This window comes from Toxotes jaculatrix, chromosome 10, assembly GCF_017976425.1.
Source record: "Toxotes jaculatrix isolate fToxJac2 chromosome 10, fToxJac2.pri, whole genome shotgun sequence".
Classification (NCBI taxonomy): Eukaryota; Metazoa; Chordata; class Actinopteri; family Toxotidae; genus Toxotes; species Toxotes jaculatrix.
Window position 1 is genome coordinate 18,325,952 of NC_054403.1, and position 20,154 is coordinate 18,346,105.

General features: G+C 29.1%; 1 protein-coding gene across 1 annotated transcript in view; it reads left to right on the forward strand.

Annotated features, from left to right (window-relative positions):
- mcf2a (MCF.2 cell line derived transforming sequence a) overlaps positions 1 to 20,154 on the forward strand; it is a 55,337-nt gene that overhangs the window by 13,355 nt on the left and 21,828 nt on the right. Inside the window, exons 18-19 of the mRNA XM_041047938.1 lie at positions 452 to 521; positions 628 to 720. Of these exons, the coding sequence (XP_040903872.1) occupies positions 452 to 521; positions 628 to 720 (163 nt within the window). The remainder of the gene's footprint in view (positions 1 to 451; positions 522 to 627; positions 721 to 20,154) is intronic.

Sequence of the window (20,154 nt, forward strand, 5' to 3'; positions counted from 1 at the left end):
ACATACTGTAGGCTTATTGTAGCATACAAGATCGAGCATTTATGATAATGCATGGAAAATGTTAACCATCACACAGTGACACACAGAAATAGGTACAGTTATGTCAAGATTTTTATTGATACTAGTACTGTTTTTGATTGAGGGCAAGAAAAGGTATAAATTAAAAACAGAATTCACATTTCAAAAAAGACAAATAAGCAAAATAATAAAACAAGGAAAAACAAAGTTGCCATTGCACTTTAATTTGAATAAAAAGGTTATAACTCCTCGTACATTTAGAAAAAAATCTGTCTGTTGACAGCTTGGACAGACAGAAATGTAGCAGTCAACATGTACAATATACATACTGGAGTTTTTTGTGTTGTGTCCATGATTTCTCTCTCCATTCTAGCTGTAAATAACTGTTTTTTACTAAAAGAAATCTTGGCTTTTGATCTTCCTGGGAATCCAGGGTCTTTCTTCAGGACCTGGAAGGATGCCTGGAGGCTCCTGAAGGTGTGGGAGCTTGTTTTCTGGAGCGGGTGAGATGATGAATATTTATGTTGTGTACCTTCTTTATATTTTGATCCTTTGTACACCATTTGTTTTCATATTTTATCAGAGAAATGTCTTTTCTGTCTCCTCCAGAAAGAGAGCTTCCAAATGTATGAATGCTATTGTCAGAATAAGCCACGTTCTGAGGCTCTGTGGAGACAGTTCTCAGACTGTGCCTTCTTTCAGGTAAGTTTTGCCAAGACTTCACTTTTCATCAGCAAGATATTTACAGTATTTCAAGTAGGGATGAACCGATCCACATTTTCTCACTTCCGATCCAATCCTGATACCTGAATTTGGATATCTGCCAGTACCGATATTATTACAATAACCCCCCACCCCGATTTTCCGAGCTCTGGATTTTCCGAGCAGAGGTCAGAAAAGAAAGTCAGAAAAACAGGAAATCCTGTTAACAGTCAATAAGTCAAGGGTAACTTTCTTTTGGACTACTCATCTTACGATACTTTGACGTTTTTTATGACATTTTAAGGTCTTACTAAAATTTTGACTTTTTTTGTCCAATTTTGATGCCTTACTATACTATGATGTTTTTTATGACATTTTGAGGTCAAAAAAATTTTGACTTTTTTTGTCCAATTTTGACGCCTTACTATACTATGACGTTTTTTATGACATTTTGAGGTCAAAAAAATTTTTGACTTTTTTTGTCCGATTTTGACGCCTTACTATACTATGACGTTTTTTATGACATTTTGAGGTAAAAAAAAATTTGGACTTTTTTTTCCCGATTTTGACGCCTTACTATACTATGACGTTTTTTATGACATTTTGAGGTCAAAAAATTTTTGACTTTTTTTGCCCGAAAAAAACGCCTTACTATACTATGACGTGTTTTATGACATTTTGAGGTCAAAAAATTTTTTGACTTTTTTTGGCCGATTTTGACGCCATACTGTACTATGACGTTTTTTATGACATTTTGAGGTCAAAAAAAATTTTGACTTTTTTTGCCCAAAAAAAACGCCTTACTATACTATGACATTTTTTATGAAATTTTTAGGTCAAAAAAAAATTTGACTTTTTTTGCCCGAAAAAAACGCCTTACTATACTATGACGTTTTTTATGACATTTTGAGGTCAAAAAAAATTTTGACTTTTATGCCCAATTTTGATGCCTTACTATACTATGACGTTTTTTGTGACATTTTGAGGTCAAAAAAAATTTGGACTTTTTTTGTCCGATTTTGACGCCTTACTATACTATGACGTTTTTTGTGACATTTTGAGGTCAAAAAAAATTTGGACTTTTTTTGTCCGATTTTGACGCCTTACTATACTATGATGTTTTTTATGACATTTTGAGGTAAAAAAAAATTGACTTTTTTTGCCCTAAAAAAAGGCCATACTATACTATGACGTTTTTTATGACATTTTGAGGTCAAAAATTTTTTTGACTTTTTTTGGCCGAAAAAAAGGCCATACTATACTATGACGTTTTTTATTACATTTTGAGGTCAAAAACTTTTTTGACTTTTTTTGGCCGATTTTGACGCCTTACTATACTATGACGTTTTTTATGACATTTTGAGGTCAAAAAAATTTTTGACTTTTTTTGCCCAAAAAAAACGCCTTACTATACTATGACATTTTTTATGAAATTTTTAGGTCAAAAAAAAATTTGACTTTTTTTGCCCGAAAAAAACGCCTTACTATACTATGACGTTTTTTATGACATTTTGAGGTCAAAAAAAATTTTGACTTTTTTTGTCCAATTTTGATGCCTTACTATACTATGACGTTTTTTGTGACATTTTGAGGTCAAAAAAAATTTGGACTTTTTTTGTCCGATTTTGACGCCTTACTATACTATGATGTTTTTTATGACATTTTGAGGTAAAAAAAAATTGACTTTTTTTGCCCTAAAAAAAGGCCATACTATACTATGACGTTTTTTATGACATTTTGAGGTCAAACATTTTTTTGACTTTTTTTGGCCGAAAAAAACGCCTTACTATACTATGACGTTTTTTATGACATTTTGAGGTCAAAAAATTTTTTGACTTTTTTTGCCCGAAAAAAACGCCTTACTATACTATGATGTTTTTTATGACATTTTGAGGTCAAAAATTTTTTTGACTTTTTTTGCCCGAAAAAAACGCCATACTATACTATGACGTTTTTTATGACATTTTGAGGTCAAAAAAATTTTTGACTTTTTTTGCCCGAAAAAAACGCCATACTATACTATGACATTTTTTATGACATTTTGAGGTCAAAAAATTTTTTGACTTTTTTTGCCCGAAAAAAACGCCTTACTATACTATGACGTTTTTTATGACATTTTGAGGTCAAAAAAATTTTTGACTTTTTTTGCCCGAAAAAAACGCCATACTATACTATGACGTTTTTTATGACATTTTGAGGTCAAAAAAATTTTTGACTTTTTTTGTCCGATTTTGAGGCCTTACTATACTATGACGTTTTTTATGACATTTTGAGGTCAAAAATATTTTTGACTTTTTTTGTCCGATTTTGACGCCTTACTATACTATGACGTTTTTTATGACATTTTGAGGTCAAAAAAATTTTTGACTTTTTTTGCCCGGAAAAAACGCCTTACTATACTATGACGTTTTTTATGACATTTTGAGGTCAAAATTTTTTTTTGACTTTTTTTGTCCGATTTTGAGGCCTTACTATACTATGACGTTTTTTATGACATTTTGAGGTCAAAAATATTTTTGACTTTTTTTGTCCGATTTTGACGCCATACTATACTATGACGTTTTTTATGACATTTTGAGGTCAAAAAATTTTTTGACTTTTTTTGTCCAATTTTGAAGCCTTACTATACTATGACGTTTTTTATATTTTGAGGTCAAAAATTTTTTTGACTTTTTTTGCCTGAAAAAAACGCCTTACTATACTATAACGTTTTTTATGACATTTTGAGGTCAAAAAATTTTTTGACTTTTTTTGCCCGAAAAAAACGCCTTACTATACTATGACGTTTTTTATGACATTTTGAGGTCAAAATTTTTTTTTGACTTTTTTTGTCCGATTTTGAGGCCTTACTATACTATGACGTTTTTTATGACATTTTGAGGTCAAAAATATTTTTGACTTTTTTTGTCCGATTTTGACGCCATACTATACTATGACGTTTTTTATGACATTTTGAGGTCAAAAAATTTTTTGACTTTTTTTGTCCAATTTTGAAGCCTTACTATACTATGACGTTTTTTATATTTTGAGGTCAAAAATTTTTTTGACTTTTTTTGCCTGAAAAAAACGCCTTACTATACTATGACGTTTTTTATGACATTTTGAGGTCAAAAAATTTTCTGACTTTTTTTGGCCGATTTTGACGCCTTACTATACTATGACGTTTTTTATGACATTTTGAGGTCAAAAAAAAATTTGACTTTTTTTGCCCGAAAAAAACGCCTTACTATACTATGACGTTTTTTATGACATTTTGAGGTCAAAAAATTTTTGACTTTTTTTGCCCGAAAAAAATGCCTTACTATACTATGACGTTTTTTATGACGTTTTGAGGTCAAAAAACTTTTTGACTTTTTTTGTCCGATTTTGACGCCATACTATACTATGACGTTTTTTATGACATTTTGAGGTCAAAAAACTTTTTGACTTTTTTTGTCCGATTTTGACGCCTTACTATACTATGACGTTTTTTATGACATTTTGAGGTCAAAAAAATTTTTGACTTTTTTTGGCCGATTTTGACGCCTTACTATACTATGACGTTTTTTATGACATTTTGAGGTCAAAAAATTTTTGACTTTTTTTGTCCGATTTTGACGCCTTACTATACTATGACGTTTTTTATGACATTTTGAGGTCAAAAAATTTTTGACTTTTTTTGCCCGAAAAAAAGGCCATACTATACTATGACGTTTTTTATGACATTTTGAGGTCAAAAAATTTTTTGACTTTTTTTGGCCGAAAAAAAGGCCTTACTATACTATGACGTTTTTTACGACATTTTGAGGTCAAAAAATTTTTGACTTTTTTTGCCCGAAAAAAATGCCTTACTATACTATGACGTTTTTTATGACGTTTTGAGGTCAAAAAACTTTTTGACTTCTTTTGTCCGATTTTGACGCCATACTATACTATGACGTTTTTTATGACGTTTTGAGGTCAAAAAACTTTTTGACTTTTTTTGTCCGATTTTGAGGCCTTACTATACTATGACGTTTTTTATGACATTTTGAGGTCAAAAATTTTTTTGACTTTTTTTGTCTGAAAAAAACGCCATACTATACTATGACGTTTTTTATGACATTTTGAGGTCAAAAAATTTTTTGACTTTTTTTGGCCGATTTTGACGCCTTACTATACTATGACGTTTTTTATGACATTTTGAGGTCAAAAATTTTTTTTACTTTTTTTGTCCGATTTTGACGCCTTACTATACTATGACGTTTTTTATGACATTTTGAGGTCAAAAAAAATTTTGACTTTTTTTGGCCGAAAAAAAGGCCTTACTATACTATGACGTTTTTTATGACATTTTGAGGTCAAAAATTTTTTGACTTTTTTTGGCCGATTTTGACGCCTTACTATACTATGACGTTTTTTATGACATTTTGAGGTCAAAAAAATTTTTGACTTTTTTTGCCCGAAAAAAAGGCCATACTATACTATGACGTTTTTTATGACATTTTGAGGTCAAAAATTTTTTTGACTTTTTTTGTCCAATTTTGATGCCTTACTATACTTTGACGTTTTTTATGACATTTTGAGGTCAAAAAATTTTTTGACTTTTTTTGCCCGAAAAAAAGGCCTTACTATACTATGACGTTTTTTATGACATTTTGAGGTCAAAAATTTTTTTGACTTTTTTTGGCCAATTTCGATGCCTTACTATACTATGACGTTTTTTATGACATTTTGAGGTCAAAAAAATTTTTGACTTTTTTTGTCCGATTTTGACGCCTTACTATACTATGACGTTTTTTATGACATTTTGAGGTCAAAAAATTTTTTGACTTTTTTTGTCCGATTTTGACGCCTTACTATACTATGACGTTTTTTATGACATTTTGAGGTCAAAAATTTTCTTGACTTTTTTTGTCCGATTTTGACGCCTTACTATACTATGACGTTTTTTATGACATTTTGAGGTCAAAAAATTTTTTGACTTTTTTTGTCCAATTTTGAAGCCTTACTATACTATGACGTTTTTTATATTTTGAGGTCAAAAATTTTTTTGACTTTTTTTGCCTGAAAAAAACGCCTTACTATACTATGACGTTTTTTATGACATTTTGAGGTCAAAAAATTTTCTGACTTTTTTTGGCCGATTTTGACGCCTTACTATACTATGACGTTTTTTATGACATTTTGAGGTCAAAAAAATTTGACTTTTTTTGCCCGAAAAAAACGCCTTACTATACTATGACGTTTTTTATGACATTTTGAGGTCAAAAAATTTTTGACTTTTTTTGCCCGAAAAAAATGCCTTACTATACTATGACGTTTTTTATGACGTTTTGAGGTCAAAAAACTTTTTGACTTTTTTTGTCCGATTTTGACGCCATACTATACTATGACGTTTTTTATGACATTTTGAGGTCAAAAAACTTTTTGACTTTTTTTGTCCGATTTTGACGCCTTACTATACTATGACGTTTTTTATGACATTTTGAGGTCAAAAAAATTTTTGACTTTTTTTGCCCCGAAAAAAAGGCCTTACTATACTATGACGTTTTTTATGACATTTTGAGGTCAAAAATTTTTTTGACTTTTTTTGGCCAATTTCGATGCCTTACTATACTATGACGTTTTTTATGACATTTTGAGGTCAAAAAAATTTTTGACTTTTTTTGTCCGATTTTGACGCCTTACTATACTATGACGTTTTTTATGACATTTTGAGGTCAAAAAATTTTTTGACTTTTTTTGTCCGATTTTGACGCCTTACTATACTATGACGTTTTTTATGACATTTTGAGGTCAAAAATTTTCTTGACTTTTTTTGTCCGATTTTGACGCCTTACTATACTATGACGTTTTTTATGACATTTTGAGGTCAAAAAATTTTTGACTTTTTTTGCCCGAAAAAAACGCCTTACTATACTATGACGTTTTTTATGACATTTTGAGGTCAAAAAATTTTTTGACTTTTTTTGTCCGATTTTGACGCCTTACTATACTATGACGTTTTTTATGACATTTTGAGGTCAAAAATTTTTTGACTTTTTTTGGCCGATTTTGACGCCTTACTATACTATGACGTTTTTTATGACATTTTGAGGTCAAAAAAATTTTTGACTTTTTTTGCCCAAAAAAAACGCCTTACTATACTATGACATTTTTTATGAAATTTTTAGGTCAAAAAAAAATTTGACTTTTTTTGCCCGAAAAAAACGCCTTACTATACTATGACGTTTTTTATGACATTTTGAGGTCAAAAAAAATTTTGACTTTTTTTGTCCAATTTTGATGCCTTACTATACTATGACGTTTTTTGTGACATTTTGAGGTCAAAAAAAATTTGGACTTTTTTTGTCCGATTTTGACGCCTTACTATACTATGATGTTTTTTATGACATTTTGAGGTAAAAAAAAATTGACTTTTTTTGCCCTAAAAAAAGGCCATACTATACTATGACGTTTTTTATGACATTTTGAGGTCAAACATTTTTTTGACTTTTTTTGGCCGAAAAAAACGCCTTACTATACTATGACGTTTTTTATGACATTTTGAGGTCAAAAAATTTTTTGACTTTTTTTGCCCGAAAAAAACGCCTTACTATACTATGATGTTTTTTATGACATTTTGAGGTCAAAAATTTTTTTGACTTTTTTTGCCCGAAAAAAACGCCATACTATACTATGACGTTTTTTATGACATTTTGAGGTCAAAAAAATTTTTGACTTTTTTTGCCCGAAAAAAACGCCATACTATACTATGACATTTTTTATGACATTTTGAGGTCAAAAAATTTTTTGACTTTTTTTGCCCGAAAAAAACGCCTTACTATACTATGACGTTTTTTATGACATTTTGAGGTCAAAAAAATTTTTGACTTTTTTTGCCCGAAAAAAACGCCATACTATACTATGACGTTTTTTATGACATTTTGAGGTCAAAAAAATTTTTGACTTTTTTTGTCCGATTTTGAGGCCTTACTATACTATGACGTTTTTTATGACATTTTGAGGTCAAAAATATTTTTGACTTTTTTTGTCCGATTTTGACGCCTTACTATACTATGACGTTTTTTATGACATTTTGAGGTCAAAAAAATTTTTGACTTTTTTTGCCCGGAAAAAACGCCTTACTATACTATGACGTTTTTTATGACATTTTGAGGTCAAAATTTTTTTTTGACTTTTTTTGTCCGATTTTGAGGCCTTACTATACTATGACGTTTTTTATGACATTTTGAGGTCAAAAATATTTTTGACTTTTTTTGTCCGATTTTGACGCCATACTATACTATGACGTTTTTTATGACATTTTGAGGTCAAAAAATTTTTTGACTTTTTTTGTCCAATTTTGAAGCCTTACTATACTATGACGTTTTTTATATTTTGAGGTCAAAAATTTTTTTGACTTTTTTTGCCTGAAAAAAACGCCTTACTATACTATGACGTTTTTTATGACATTTTGAGGTCAAAAAATTTTTTGACTTTTTTTGCCCGAAAAAAACGCCTTACTATACTATGACGTTTTTTATGACATTTTGAGGTCAAAATTTTTTTTTGACTTTTTTTGTCCGATTTTGAGGCCTTACTATACTATGACGTTTTTTATGACATTTTGAGGTCAAAAATATTTTTGACTTTTTTTGTCCGATTTTGACGCCATACTATACTATGACGTTTTTTATGACATTTTGAGGTCAAAAAATTTTTTGACTTTTTTTGTCCAATTTTGAAGCCTTACTATACTATGACGTTTTTTATATTTTGAGGTCAAAAATTTTTTTGACTTTTTTTGCCTGAAAAAAACGCCTTACTATACTATGATGTTTTTTATGACATTTTGAGGTCAAAAAATTTTCTGACTTTTTTTGGCCGATTTTGACGCCTTACTATACTATGACGTTTTTTATGACATTTTGAGGTCAAAAAAAAATTTGACTTTTTTTGCCCGAAAAAAACGCCTTACTATACTATGACGTTTTTTATGACATTTTGAGGTCAAAAAATTTTTGACTTTTTTTGCCCGAAAAAAATGCCTTACTATACTATGACGTTTTTTATGACGTTTTGAGGTCAAAAAACTTTTTGACTTTTTTTGTCCGATTTTGACGCCATACTATACTATGACGTTTTTTATGACATTTTGAGGTCAAAAAACTTTTTGACTTTTTTTGTCCGATTTTGACGCCTTACTATACTATGACGTTTTTTATGACATTTTGAGGTCAAAAAAATTTTTGACTTTTTTTGGCCGATTTTGACGCCTTACTATACTATGACGTTTTTTATGACATTTTGAGGTCAAAAAATTTTTGACTTTTTTTGTCCGATTTTGACGCCTTACTATACTATGACGTTTTTTATGACATTTTGAGGTCAAAAAATTTTTGACTTTTTTTGCCCGAAAAAAAGGCCATACTATACTATGACGTTTTTTATGACATTTTGAGGTCAAAAAATTTTTTGACTTTTTTTGGCCGAAAAAAAGGCCTTACTATACTATGACGTTTTTTACGACATTTTGAGGTCAAAAAATTTTTGACTTTTTTTGCCCGAAAAAAATGCCTTACTATACTATGACGTTTTTTATGACGTTTTGAGGTCAAAAAACTTTTTGACTTCTTTTGTCCGATTTTGACGCCATACTATACTATGACGTTTTTTATGACGTTTTGAGGTCAAAAAACTTTTTGACTTTTTTTGTCCGATTTTGAGGCCTTACTATACTATGACGTTTTTTATGACATTTTGAGGTCAAAAATTTTTTTGACTTTTTTTGTCTGAAAAAAACGCCATACTATACTATGACGTTTTTTATGACATTTTGAGGTCAAAAAATTTTTTGACTTTTTTTGTCCGATTTTGACGCCTTACTATACTATGACGTTTTTTATGACATTTTGAGGTCAAAAATTTTTTTTACATTTTTTGTCCGATTTTGACGCCTTACTATACTATGACGTTTTTTATGACATTTTGAGGTCAAAAAAAATTTTGACTTTTTTTGGCCGAAAAAAAGGCCTTACTATACTATGACGTTTTTTATGACATTTTGAGGTCAAAAATTTTTTGACTTTTTTTGGCCGATTTTGACGCCTTACTATACTATGACGTTTTTTATGACATTTTGAGGTCAAAAAAATTTTTGACTTTTTTTGCCCGAAAAAAAGGCCATACTATACTATGACGTTTTTTATGACATTTTGAGGTCAAAAATTTTTTTGACTTTTTTTGTCCAATTTTGATGCCTTACTATACTTTGACGTTTTTTATGACATTTTGAGGTCAAAAAAATTTTTGACTTTTTTTGCCCGAAAAAAAGGCCTTACTATACTATGACGTTTTTTATGACATTTTGAGGTCAAAAATTTTTTTGACTTTTTTTGGCCAATTTCGATGCCTTACTATACTATGACGTTTTTTATGACATTTTGAGGTCAAAAAAATTTTTGACTTTTTTTGTCCGATTTTGACGCCTTACTATACTATGACGTTTTTTATGACATTTTGAGGTCAAAAAATTTTTTGACTTTTTTTGTCCGATTTTGACGCCTTACTATACTATGACGTTTTTTATGACATTTTGAGGTCAAAAATTTTCTTGACTTTTTTTGTCCGATTTTGACGCCTTACTATACTATGACGTTTTTTATGACATTTTGAGGTCAAAAAATTTTTTGACTTTTTTTGTCCAATTTTGAAGCCTTACTATACTATGACGTTTTTTATATTTTGAGGTCAAAAATTTTTTTGACTTTTTTTGCCTGAAAAAAACGCCTTACTATACTATGACGTTTTTTATGACATTTTGAGGTCAAAAAATTTTTGACTTTTTTTGCCCGAAAAAAATGCCTTACTATACTATGACGTTTTTTATGACGTTTTGAGGTCAAAAAACTTTTTGACTTTTTTTGTCCGATTTTGACGCCATACTATACTATGACGTTTTTTATGACATTTTGAGGTCAAAAAACTTTTTGACTTTTTTTGTCCGATTTTGACGCCTTACTATACTATGACGTTTTTTATGACATTTTGAGGTCAAAAAAATTTTTGACTTTTTTTGCCCCGAAAAAAAGGCCTTACTATACTATGACGTTTTTTATGACATTTTGAGGTCAAAAATTTTTTTGACTTTTTTTGGCCAATTTCGATGCCTTACTATACTATGACGTTTTTTATGACATTTTGAGGTCAAAAAAATTTTTGACTTTTTTTGTCCGATTTTGACGCCTTACTATACTATGACGTTTTTTATGACATTTTGAGGTCAAAAAATTTTTTGACTTTTTTTGTCCGATTTTGACGCCTTACTATACTATGACGTTTTTTATGACATTTTGAGGTCAAAAATTTTCTTGACTTTTTTTGTCCGATTTTGACGCCTTACTATACTATGATGTTTTTTATGACATCTTGAGGTCAAAAAATTTTTGACTTTTTTTGCCCGAAAAAAACGCCTTACTATACTATGACGTTTTTTATGACATTTTGAGGTCAAAAAATTTTTTGACTTTTTTTGTCCGATTTTGACGCCTTACTATACTATGACGTTTTTTATGACATTTTGAGGTCAAAAATTTTTTGACTTTTTTTGGCCGATTTTGACGCCTTACTATACTATGACGTTTTTTATGACATTTTGAGGTCAAAAAAATTTTTGACTTTTTTTGCCCGAAAAAAAGGCCATACTATACTATGACGTTTTTTATGACATTTTGAGGTCAAAAAATTTTTTGACTTTTTTTGCCCGAAAAAAACGCCATACTATACTATGACGTTTTTTATGACATTTTGAGGTCAAAAAATTTTTTGACTTTTTTTGTCCGATTTTGACGCCTTACTATACTATGACGTTTTTTATGACATTTTGAGGTCAAAATTTTTTTTTGACTTTTTTTGGCCGATTTTGACGCCTTACTATACTATGACGTTTTTTATGACATTTTGAGGTCAAAAATTTTTTGACTTTTTTTGCCTGAAAAAAACGCCATACTATACTATGACGTTTTTTATGACATTTTGAGGTCAAAAAAATTTTTGACTTTTTTGGCCGAAAAAAACGCCTTACTATACTATGACGTTTTTTATGACATTTTGAGGTCAAAAATTTTTTTGACTTTTTTTGTCCGAAAAAAACGCCTTACTATACTATGACGTTTTTTATGACATTTTGAGGTCAAAACTTTTTTTGACTTTTTTTGTCCAATTTTGAAGCCTTACTATACTATGACGTTTTTTATGACATTTTGAGGTCAAAAAAATTTTTGACTTTTTTTTTCCGATTTTGACGCCTTACTATACTATGACGTTTTTTATGACATTTTGAGGTCAAAAAAATTTTTGACTTTTTTTTTCCGATTTTGACGCCTTACTATACTATGACGTTTTTTATGACATTTGGAGGTCAAAAATTTTTTTGACTTTTTTTGTCCGATTTTGACGCCTTACTATACTATGACGTTTTTTATGACATTTTGAGGTCAAAAAAAATTTTGACTTTTTTTGGCCGATTTTGACGCCTTACTATACTATGACGTTTTTTATGACATTTTGAGGTCAAAAATTTTTTGACTTTTTTTGGCCGATTTTGACGCCTTACTATACTATGACGTTTTTTATGACATTTTGAGGTCAAAAAAATTTTTGACTTTTTTTGCCCGAAAAAAAGGCCATACTATACTATGACGTTTTTTATGACATTTTGAGGTCAAAAATTTTTTTGACTTTTTTTGCCCGAAAAAAACGCCATACTATACTATGACGTTTTTTATGACATTTTGAGGTCAAAAAATTTTTTGACTTTTTTTGTCCGATTTTGACGCCTTACTATACTATGACGTTTTTTATGACATTTTGAGGTCAAAATTTTTTTTTGACTTTTTTTGGCCGATTTTGACGCCTTACTATACTATGACGTTTTTTATGACATTTTGAGGTCAAAAATTTTTTGACTTTTTTTGCCTGAAAAAAACGCCATACTATACTATGACGTTTTTTATGACATTTTGAGGTCAAAAAAATTTTTGACTTTTTTGGCCGAAAAAAACGCCTTACTATACTATGACGTTTTTTATGACATTTTGAGGTCAAAACTTTTTTTGACTTTTTTTGTCCAATTTTGATGCCTTACTATACTATGACGTTTTTTATGACATTTTGAGGTCAAAAAAATTTTTGACTTTTTTTTTCCGATTTTGACGCCTTACTATACTATGACGTTTTTTATGACATTTGGAGGTCACAAATTTTTTTGACTTTTTTTGTCCGATTTTGACGCCTTACTATACTATGACGTTTTTTATGACATTTTGAGGTCAAAAAAAATTTTGACTTTTTTTGGCCGAAAAAAAAGCCTTACTATACTATGACGTTTTTTATGACATTTTGAGGTCAAAAAATTTTTGACTTTTTTTGCCCGAAAAAAACGCCTTACTATACTATGACGTTTTTTATGACATTTTGAGGTCAAAAAATTTTTTGACTTTTTTTGCCCGATTTTGACGCCTTACTATACTATGACGTTTTTTATGACATTTTGAGGTCAAAAAAATTTTTGACTTTTTTTGGCCGATTTTGACGCCCTACTATACTATGACGTTTTTTATGACATTTTGAGGTCAAAAATTTTTTTGACTTTTTTTGTCCGATTTTGACGCCTTACTATACTATGACGTTTTTTATGACATTTTGAGGTCAAAAATTTTTTTGACTTTTTTTGTCCGATTTTGACGCCTTACTATACTATGACGTTTTTTATGACATTTTGAGGTCAAAAATATTTTTGACTTTTTTTGTCCGATTTTGACGCCATACTATACTATGACGTTTTTTATGACATTTTGAGGTCAAAAAACTTTTTGACTTTTTTTGTCCGATTTTGACGGCTTACTATACTATGACGTTTTTTATGACATTTTGAGGTTAAAAAAAAATTTGACTTTTTTTGTCCAATTTTGAAGCCTTACTATACTATGACGTTTTTTATGACATTTTGAGGTCAAAAATTTTTTTGACTTTTTTTGCCTGAAAAAAACGCCTTACTATACTATGACGTTTTTTATGACATTTTGAGGTCAAAAAATTTTTTGACTTTTTTTGGCCGATTTTGACGCCTTACTATACTATGACGTTTTTTTATGACATTTTGAGGTCAAAAAAATTTTTGACTTTTTTTGTCCAATTTTGAAGCCTTACTATACTATGACGTTTTTTATGACATTTGGAGGTCAAAAAACTTTTTGACTTTTTTTGTCCGATTTTGACGCCTTACTATACTATGACGTTTTTTATGACATTTTGAGGTCAAAAAAATTTTTGACTTTTTTTGGCCGATTTTGACGCCCTACTATACTATGAAGTTTTTTATGACATTTTGAGGTCAAAAATTTTTTTGACTTTTTTTGTCCGATTTTGACGCCTTACTATACTATGACGTTTTTTATGACATTTTGAGGTCAAAAATTTTTTTGACTTTTTTTGTCCGATTTTGACGCCTTACTATACTATGACGTTTTTTATGACATTTTGAGGTCAAAAATATTTTTGACTTTTTTTGTCCGATTTTGACGCCATACTATACTATGACGTTTTTTATGACATTTTGAGGTCAAAAAATTTTTTGACTTTTTTTGGCCGATTTTGACGCCTTACTATACTATGACGTTTTTTATGACATTTTGAGGTCAAAAAAAATTTTGACTTTTTTTGTCCAATTTTGAAGCCTTACTATACTATGACGTTTTTTATGACATTTTGAGGTCAAAAAAATTTTTGACTTTTTTTGGCCGATTTTGACGCCCTACTATACTATGACGTTTTTTATGACATTTTGAGGTCAAAAATTTTTTTGACTTTTTTTGTCCAATTTTGAAGCCTTAATATACTATGACGTTTTTTATGACATTTTGAGGTCAAAAAAATTTTTGACTTTTTTTTCCGATTTTGACGCCTTACTATACTATGACGTTTTTTATGACATTTTGAGGTCAAAAAAAATTTAGACTTTTTTTGTCCAATTTTGATGCCTTACTATACTATGACGTTTTTTATGACATTTTGAGGTCAAAAAAAATTTTGACTTTTTTTGGCCGATTTTGACGGCTTACTATACTATGACGTTTTTTATGACATTTTGAGGTCAAAAAATTTTTGACTTTTTTTGCCCGAAAAAAATGCCTTACTATACTATGACGTTTTTTATGACATTTTGAGGTCAAAAAAATTTTTGACTTTTTTTGCCCGAAAAAAACGCCTTACTATACTATGACGTTTTTTATGACATTTTGAGGTCAAAAAATTTTTTGACTTTTTTTGCCCGAAAAAAACGCCTTACTATACTATGACGTTTTTTATGACATTTTGAGGTCAAAAAATTTTTTGACTTTTTTTGTCCAATTTTGATGCCTTACTATACTATGACGTTTTTTATGACATTTTGAGGTCAAAAAAATTTTTGACTTTTTTTTCCCGATTTTGACGCCTTACTATACTATGACGTTTTTTTATGACATTTTGAGGTCAAAAAATTTTTTGACTTTTTTTGCCCGAAAAAAACGCCTTACTATACTATGATGTTTTTTATGACATTTTGAGGTCAAAAAATTATTTGACTTTTTTTGGCCGAAAAAAAGGCCTTACTATACTATGACGTTTTTTATGACATTTTGAGGTCAAAAATTTTTTTTGACTTTTTTTGGCCGATTTTGACGCCTTACTATACTATGACGTTTTTTATGACATTTTGAGGTCAAAAAATTTTTTGACTTTTTTTGGCCGATTTTGACGCCTTACTATACTATGACGTTTTTTATGACATTTTGAGGTCAAAAAAATTTTTGACTTTTTTTGTCCAATTTTGATGCCTTACTATACTATGACGTTTTTTATGACATTTTGAGGTCAAAAAAATTTTTGACTTTTTTTTTCCGATTTTGACGCCTTACTATACTATGACGTTTTTTTATGACATTTTGAGGTCAAAAAATTTTTTGACTTTTTTTGCCCGAAAAAAACGCCTTACTATACTATGACGTTTTTTATGACATTTTGAGGTCAAAAAATTTTTTGACTTTTTTTGGCCGATTTTGACGCCTTACTATACTATGACGTTTTTTATGACATTTTGAGGTCAAAAAATTTTTTGACTTTTTTTGCCCGAAAAAAACGCCTTACTATACTATGACGTTTTTTATGACATTTTGAGGTCAAAAAATTATTTGACTTTTTTTGGCCGAAAAAAAGGCCTTACTATACTATGACGTTTTTTATGACATTTTGAGGTCAAAAATTTTTTTTGACTTTTTTTGGCCGATTTTGACGCCTTACTATACTATGACGTTTTTTATGACATTTTGAGGTCAAAAAATTTTTTGACTTTTTTTGGCCGATTTTGACGCCTTACTATACTATGACGTTTTTTATGACATTTTGAGGTCAAAAAAATTTTTGACTTTTTTTGTCCAATTTTGATGCCTTACTATACTATGACGTTTTTTATGACATTTTGAGGTCAAAAAAATTTTTGACTTTTTTTTTCCGATTTTGACGCCTTACTATACTATGACGTTTTTTTATGACATTTTGAGGTCAAAAAATTTTTTGACTTTTTTTGCCCGAAAAAAACGCCTTACTATACTATGACGTTTTTTATGACATTTTGAGGTCAAAAAAATTTTTGATTTTTTTGGCCGAAAAAAAGGCCTTACTATACTATGACGTTTTTTATGACATTTTGAGGTCAAAAAATTTTTGACTTTTTTTGCCCGAAAAAAACGCCTTACTATACTATGACGTTTTTTATGACATTTTGAGGTCAAAAAATTTTTTGACTTTTTTTGCCCGAAAAAAACGCCTTACTATACTATGATGTTTTTTATGACATTTTGAGGTCAAAAAATTTTTGACTTTTTTTGTCCGATTTTGACGCCTTACTATATTATGACGTTTTTTATGACATTTTGAGGTCAAAAAATTTTTTGACTTTTTTTGGCCGATTTTGACACCCTACTATACTATGACGTTTTTTATGACATTTTGAGGTTAAAAATTTTTTTTGACTTTTTTTGTCCAATTTTGACGCCTTACTATACTATGACGTTTTTTATGACATTTTGAGGTCAAAAAAATTTTTGACTTTTTTTGCCTGAAAAAAACGCCATACTATACTATGACGTTTTTTATGACATTTTGAGGTTAAAAATTTTTTTTGACTTTTTTTGGCCGATTTTGACGCCTTACTATACTATGACGTTTTTTATGACATTTTGAGGTCAAAAAATTTTTTGACTTTTTTGCCCGAAAAAAACGCCTTACTATACTATGACGTTTTTTATGACATTTTGAGGTCAAAAAATTTTTTGACTTTTTTTGTCCGATTTTGACGCCTTACTATACTATGACGTTTTTTATGACATTTTGAGGTCAAAATTTTTTTTTGACTTTTTTTGGCCGATTTTGACGCCTTACTATACTATGACGTTTTTTATGACATTTTGAGGTCAAAAAATTTTTTGACTTTTTTTTCCGAAAAAAACGCCATACTATACTATGACGTTTTTTATGACATTTTGAGGTCAAAAAAATTTTTGACTTTTTTTGCCCGAAAAAAACGCCATACTATACTATGACGTTTTTTATGACATTTTGAGGTCAAAAAAATTTTTGACTTTTTTTGGCCGATTTTGACGCCTTACTATACCATGACGTTTTTATGACATTTTGAGGTCAAAAAATTTTTTGACTTTTTTTGCCTGAAAAAAACGCCATACTATACTATGACGTTTTTTATGACATTTTGAGGTCAAAAAATTTTTTGACTTTTTTTGCCCGAAAAAAAACGCCATACTATACTATGACATTTTTTATGACATTTTGAGGTCAAAAAATTTTTTAACTTTTTTTGCCCGAAAAAAATGCCTTATTATACTATGATGTTTTTTATGACATTTTGAGGTCAAAAAATTTTTTGACTTTTTTTGCCCGAAAAAAACGCCATACTATACTATGACGTTTTTTATGACATTTTGAGGTCAAAAAAATTTTTGACTTTTTTTGTCCGATTTTGACGCCTTACTATACTATGACGTTTTTTATGACATTTTGAGGTCAAAATTTTTTTTTGACTTTTTTTGGCCGATTTTGACGCCTTACTATACTATGACGTTTTTTTATGACATTTTGAGGTCAAAAAATTTTTTGAATTTTTTTGCCCGAAAAAAACGCCATACTATACTATGACGTTTTTTATGACATTTTGAGGTCAAAAAAATTTTTGACTTTTTTTGCTTGAAAAAAACGCCATACTATACTATGACGTTTTTTATGACATTTTGAGGTCAAAATTTTTTTTGACTTTTTTTGCCTGAAAAAAACGCCTTACTATACTATGACGTTTTTTATGACATTTTGAGGTCAAAATTTTTTTTTGACTTTTTTTGGCCGATTTTGACGCCTTACTATACTATGACGTTTTTTTATGACATTTTGAGGTCAAAAAATTTTTTGAATTTTTTTGCCCGAAAAAAACGCCATACTATACTATGACGTTTTTTATGACATTTTGAGGTCAAAAAATTTTTTGACTTTTTTTGGCCGATTTTGATGCCTTACTATACTATGACGTTTTTTATGACATTTTGAGGTCAAAAATGTTTTTGACTTTTTTTGTCCAATTTTGATGCCTTACTATACTATGACGTTTTTTATGACATTTTGAGGTCAAAAAAATTTTTGACTTTTTTTTTCCGATTTTGACGCCTTACTATACTATGACGTTTTTTTATGACATTTTGAGGTCAAAAAATTTTTTGACTTTTTTTGCCCGAAAAAAACGCCTTACTATACTATGACGTTTTTTATGACATTTTGAGGTCAAAAAATTATTTGACTTTTTGTCCGATTTTGACGCCTTACTATACTATGACGTTTTTTATGACATTTTGAGGTCAAAAAAATTTTTGACTTTTTTTGGCCGAAAAAAAGGCCTTACTATACTATGACGTTTTTTATGACATTTTGAGGTCAAAAAATTTTTGACTTTTTTTGCCCGAAAAAAACGCCTTACTATACTATGACGTTTTTTATGACATTTTGAGGTCAAAAAATTTTTTGACTTTTTTTGCCCGAAAAAAAACGCCTTACTATACTATGACGTTTTTTATGACATTTTGAGGTCAAAAATTTTTTTGACTTTTTTTGCCCGAAAAAAACGCCATACTATACTATGACGTTTTTTATGACATTTTGAGGTTAAAAAATTTTTTTGACTTTTTTTGGCCGATTTTGACGCCTTACTATATTATGACGTTTTTTATGAGATTTTGAGGTCAAAAATTTTTTTGACTTTTTTTGGCCGATTTTGACACCCTACTATACTATGACGGTTTTTATGACATTTTGAGGTTAAAAATTTTTTTTGACTTTTTTTGTCCAATTTTGACGCCTTACTATACTATGACGTTTTTTATGACATTTTGAGGTCAAAAATTTTTTTGACTTTTTTTGCCCGAAAAAAACGCCTTACTATACTATGACGTTTTTTATGACATTTTGAGGTCAAAAAATTTTTTGACTTTTTTTGTCCAATTTTGATGCCTTACTATACTATGACGTTTTTTATGACATTTTGAGGTCAAAAAAAAGTTTTGACTTTTTTTTTCCGATTTTGACGCCTTACTATACTATGACGTTTTTTTATGACATTTTGAGGTCAAAAAATTTTTTGACTTTTTTTGCCCGAAAAAAACGCCTTACTATACTATGACGTTTTTTATGACATTTTGAGGTCAAAAAATTTTTTGACTTTTTTTGTCCGATTTTGACGCCTTACTATACTATGACGTTTTTTATGACATTTTGAGGTCAAAATTTTTTTTTGACTTTTTTTGGCCGATTTTGACGCCTTACTATACTATGACGTTTTTTATGACATTTTGAGGTCAAAAAATTTTTTGACTTTTTTTGGCCGATTTTGACACCCTACTATACTATGACGTTTTTTATGACATTTTGAGGTTAAAAAATTTTTTTGACTTTTTTTGTCCAATTTTGACGCCTTACTATACTATGACGTTTTTTATGACATTTTGAGGTCAAAAAAATTTTTGACTTTTTTTGCCTGAAAAAAACGCCATACTATACTATGACGTTTTTTATGACATTTTGAGGTCAAAAAAATTTTTGACTTTTTTTGGCCGATTTTGACGCCTTACTATACTATGACGTTTTTTATGACATTTTGAGGTCAAAAAAATTTTTGACTTTTTTTGTCCGATTTTGACGCCTTACTATACTATGACGTTTTTTATGACATTTTGAGGTCAAAACTTTTTTTGACTTTTTTTTCCGAAAAAAACGCCTTACTATACTATGACGTTTTTTATGACATTTTGAGGTCAAAAATTTTTTTGACTTTTTTTGCCCAAAAAAAACGCCATACTATACTATGACGTTTTTTATGACATTTTGAGGTCAAAAAAT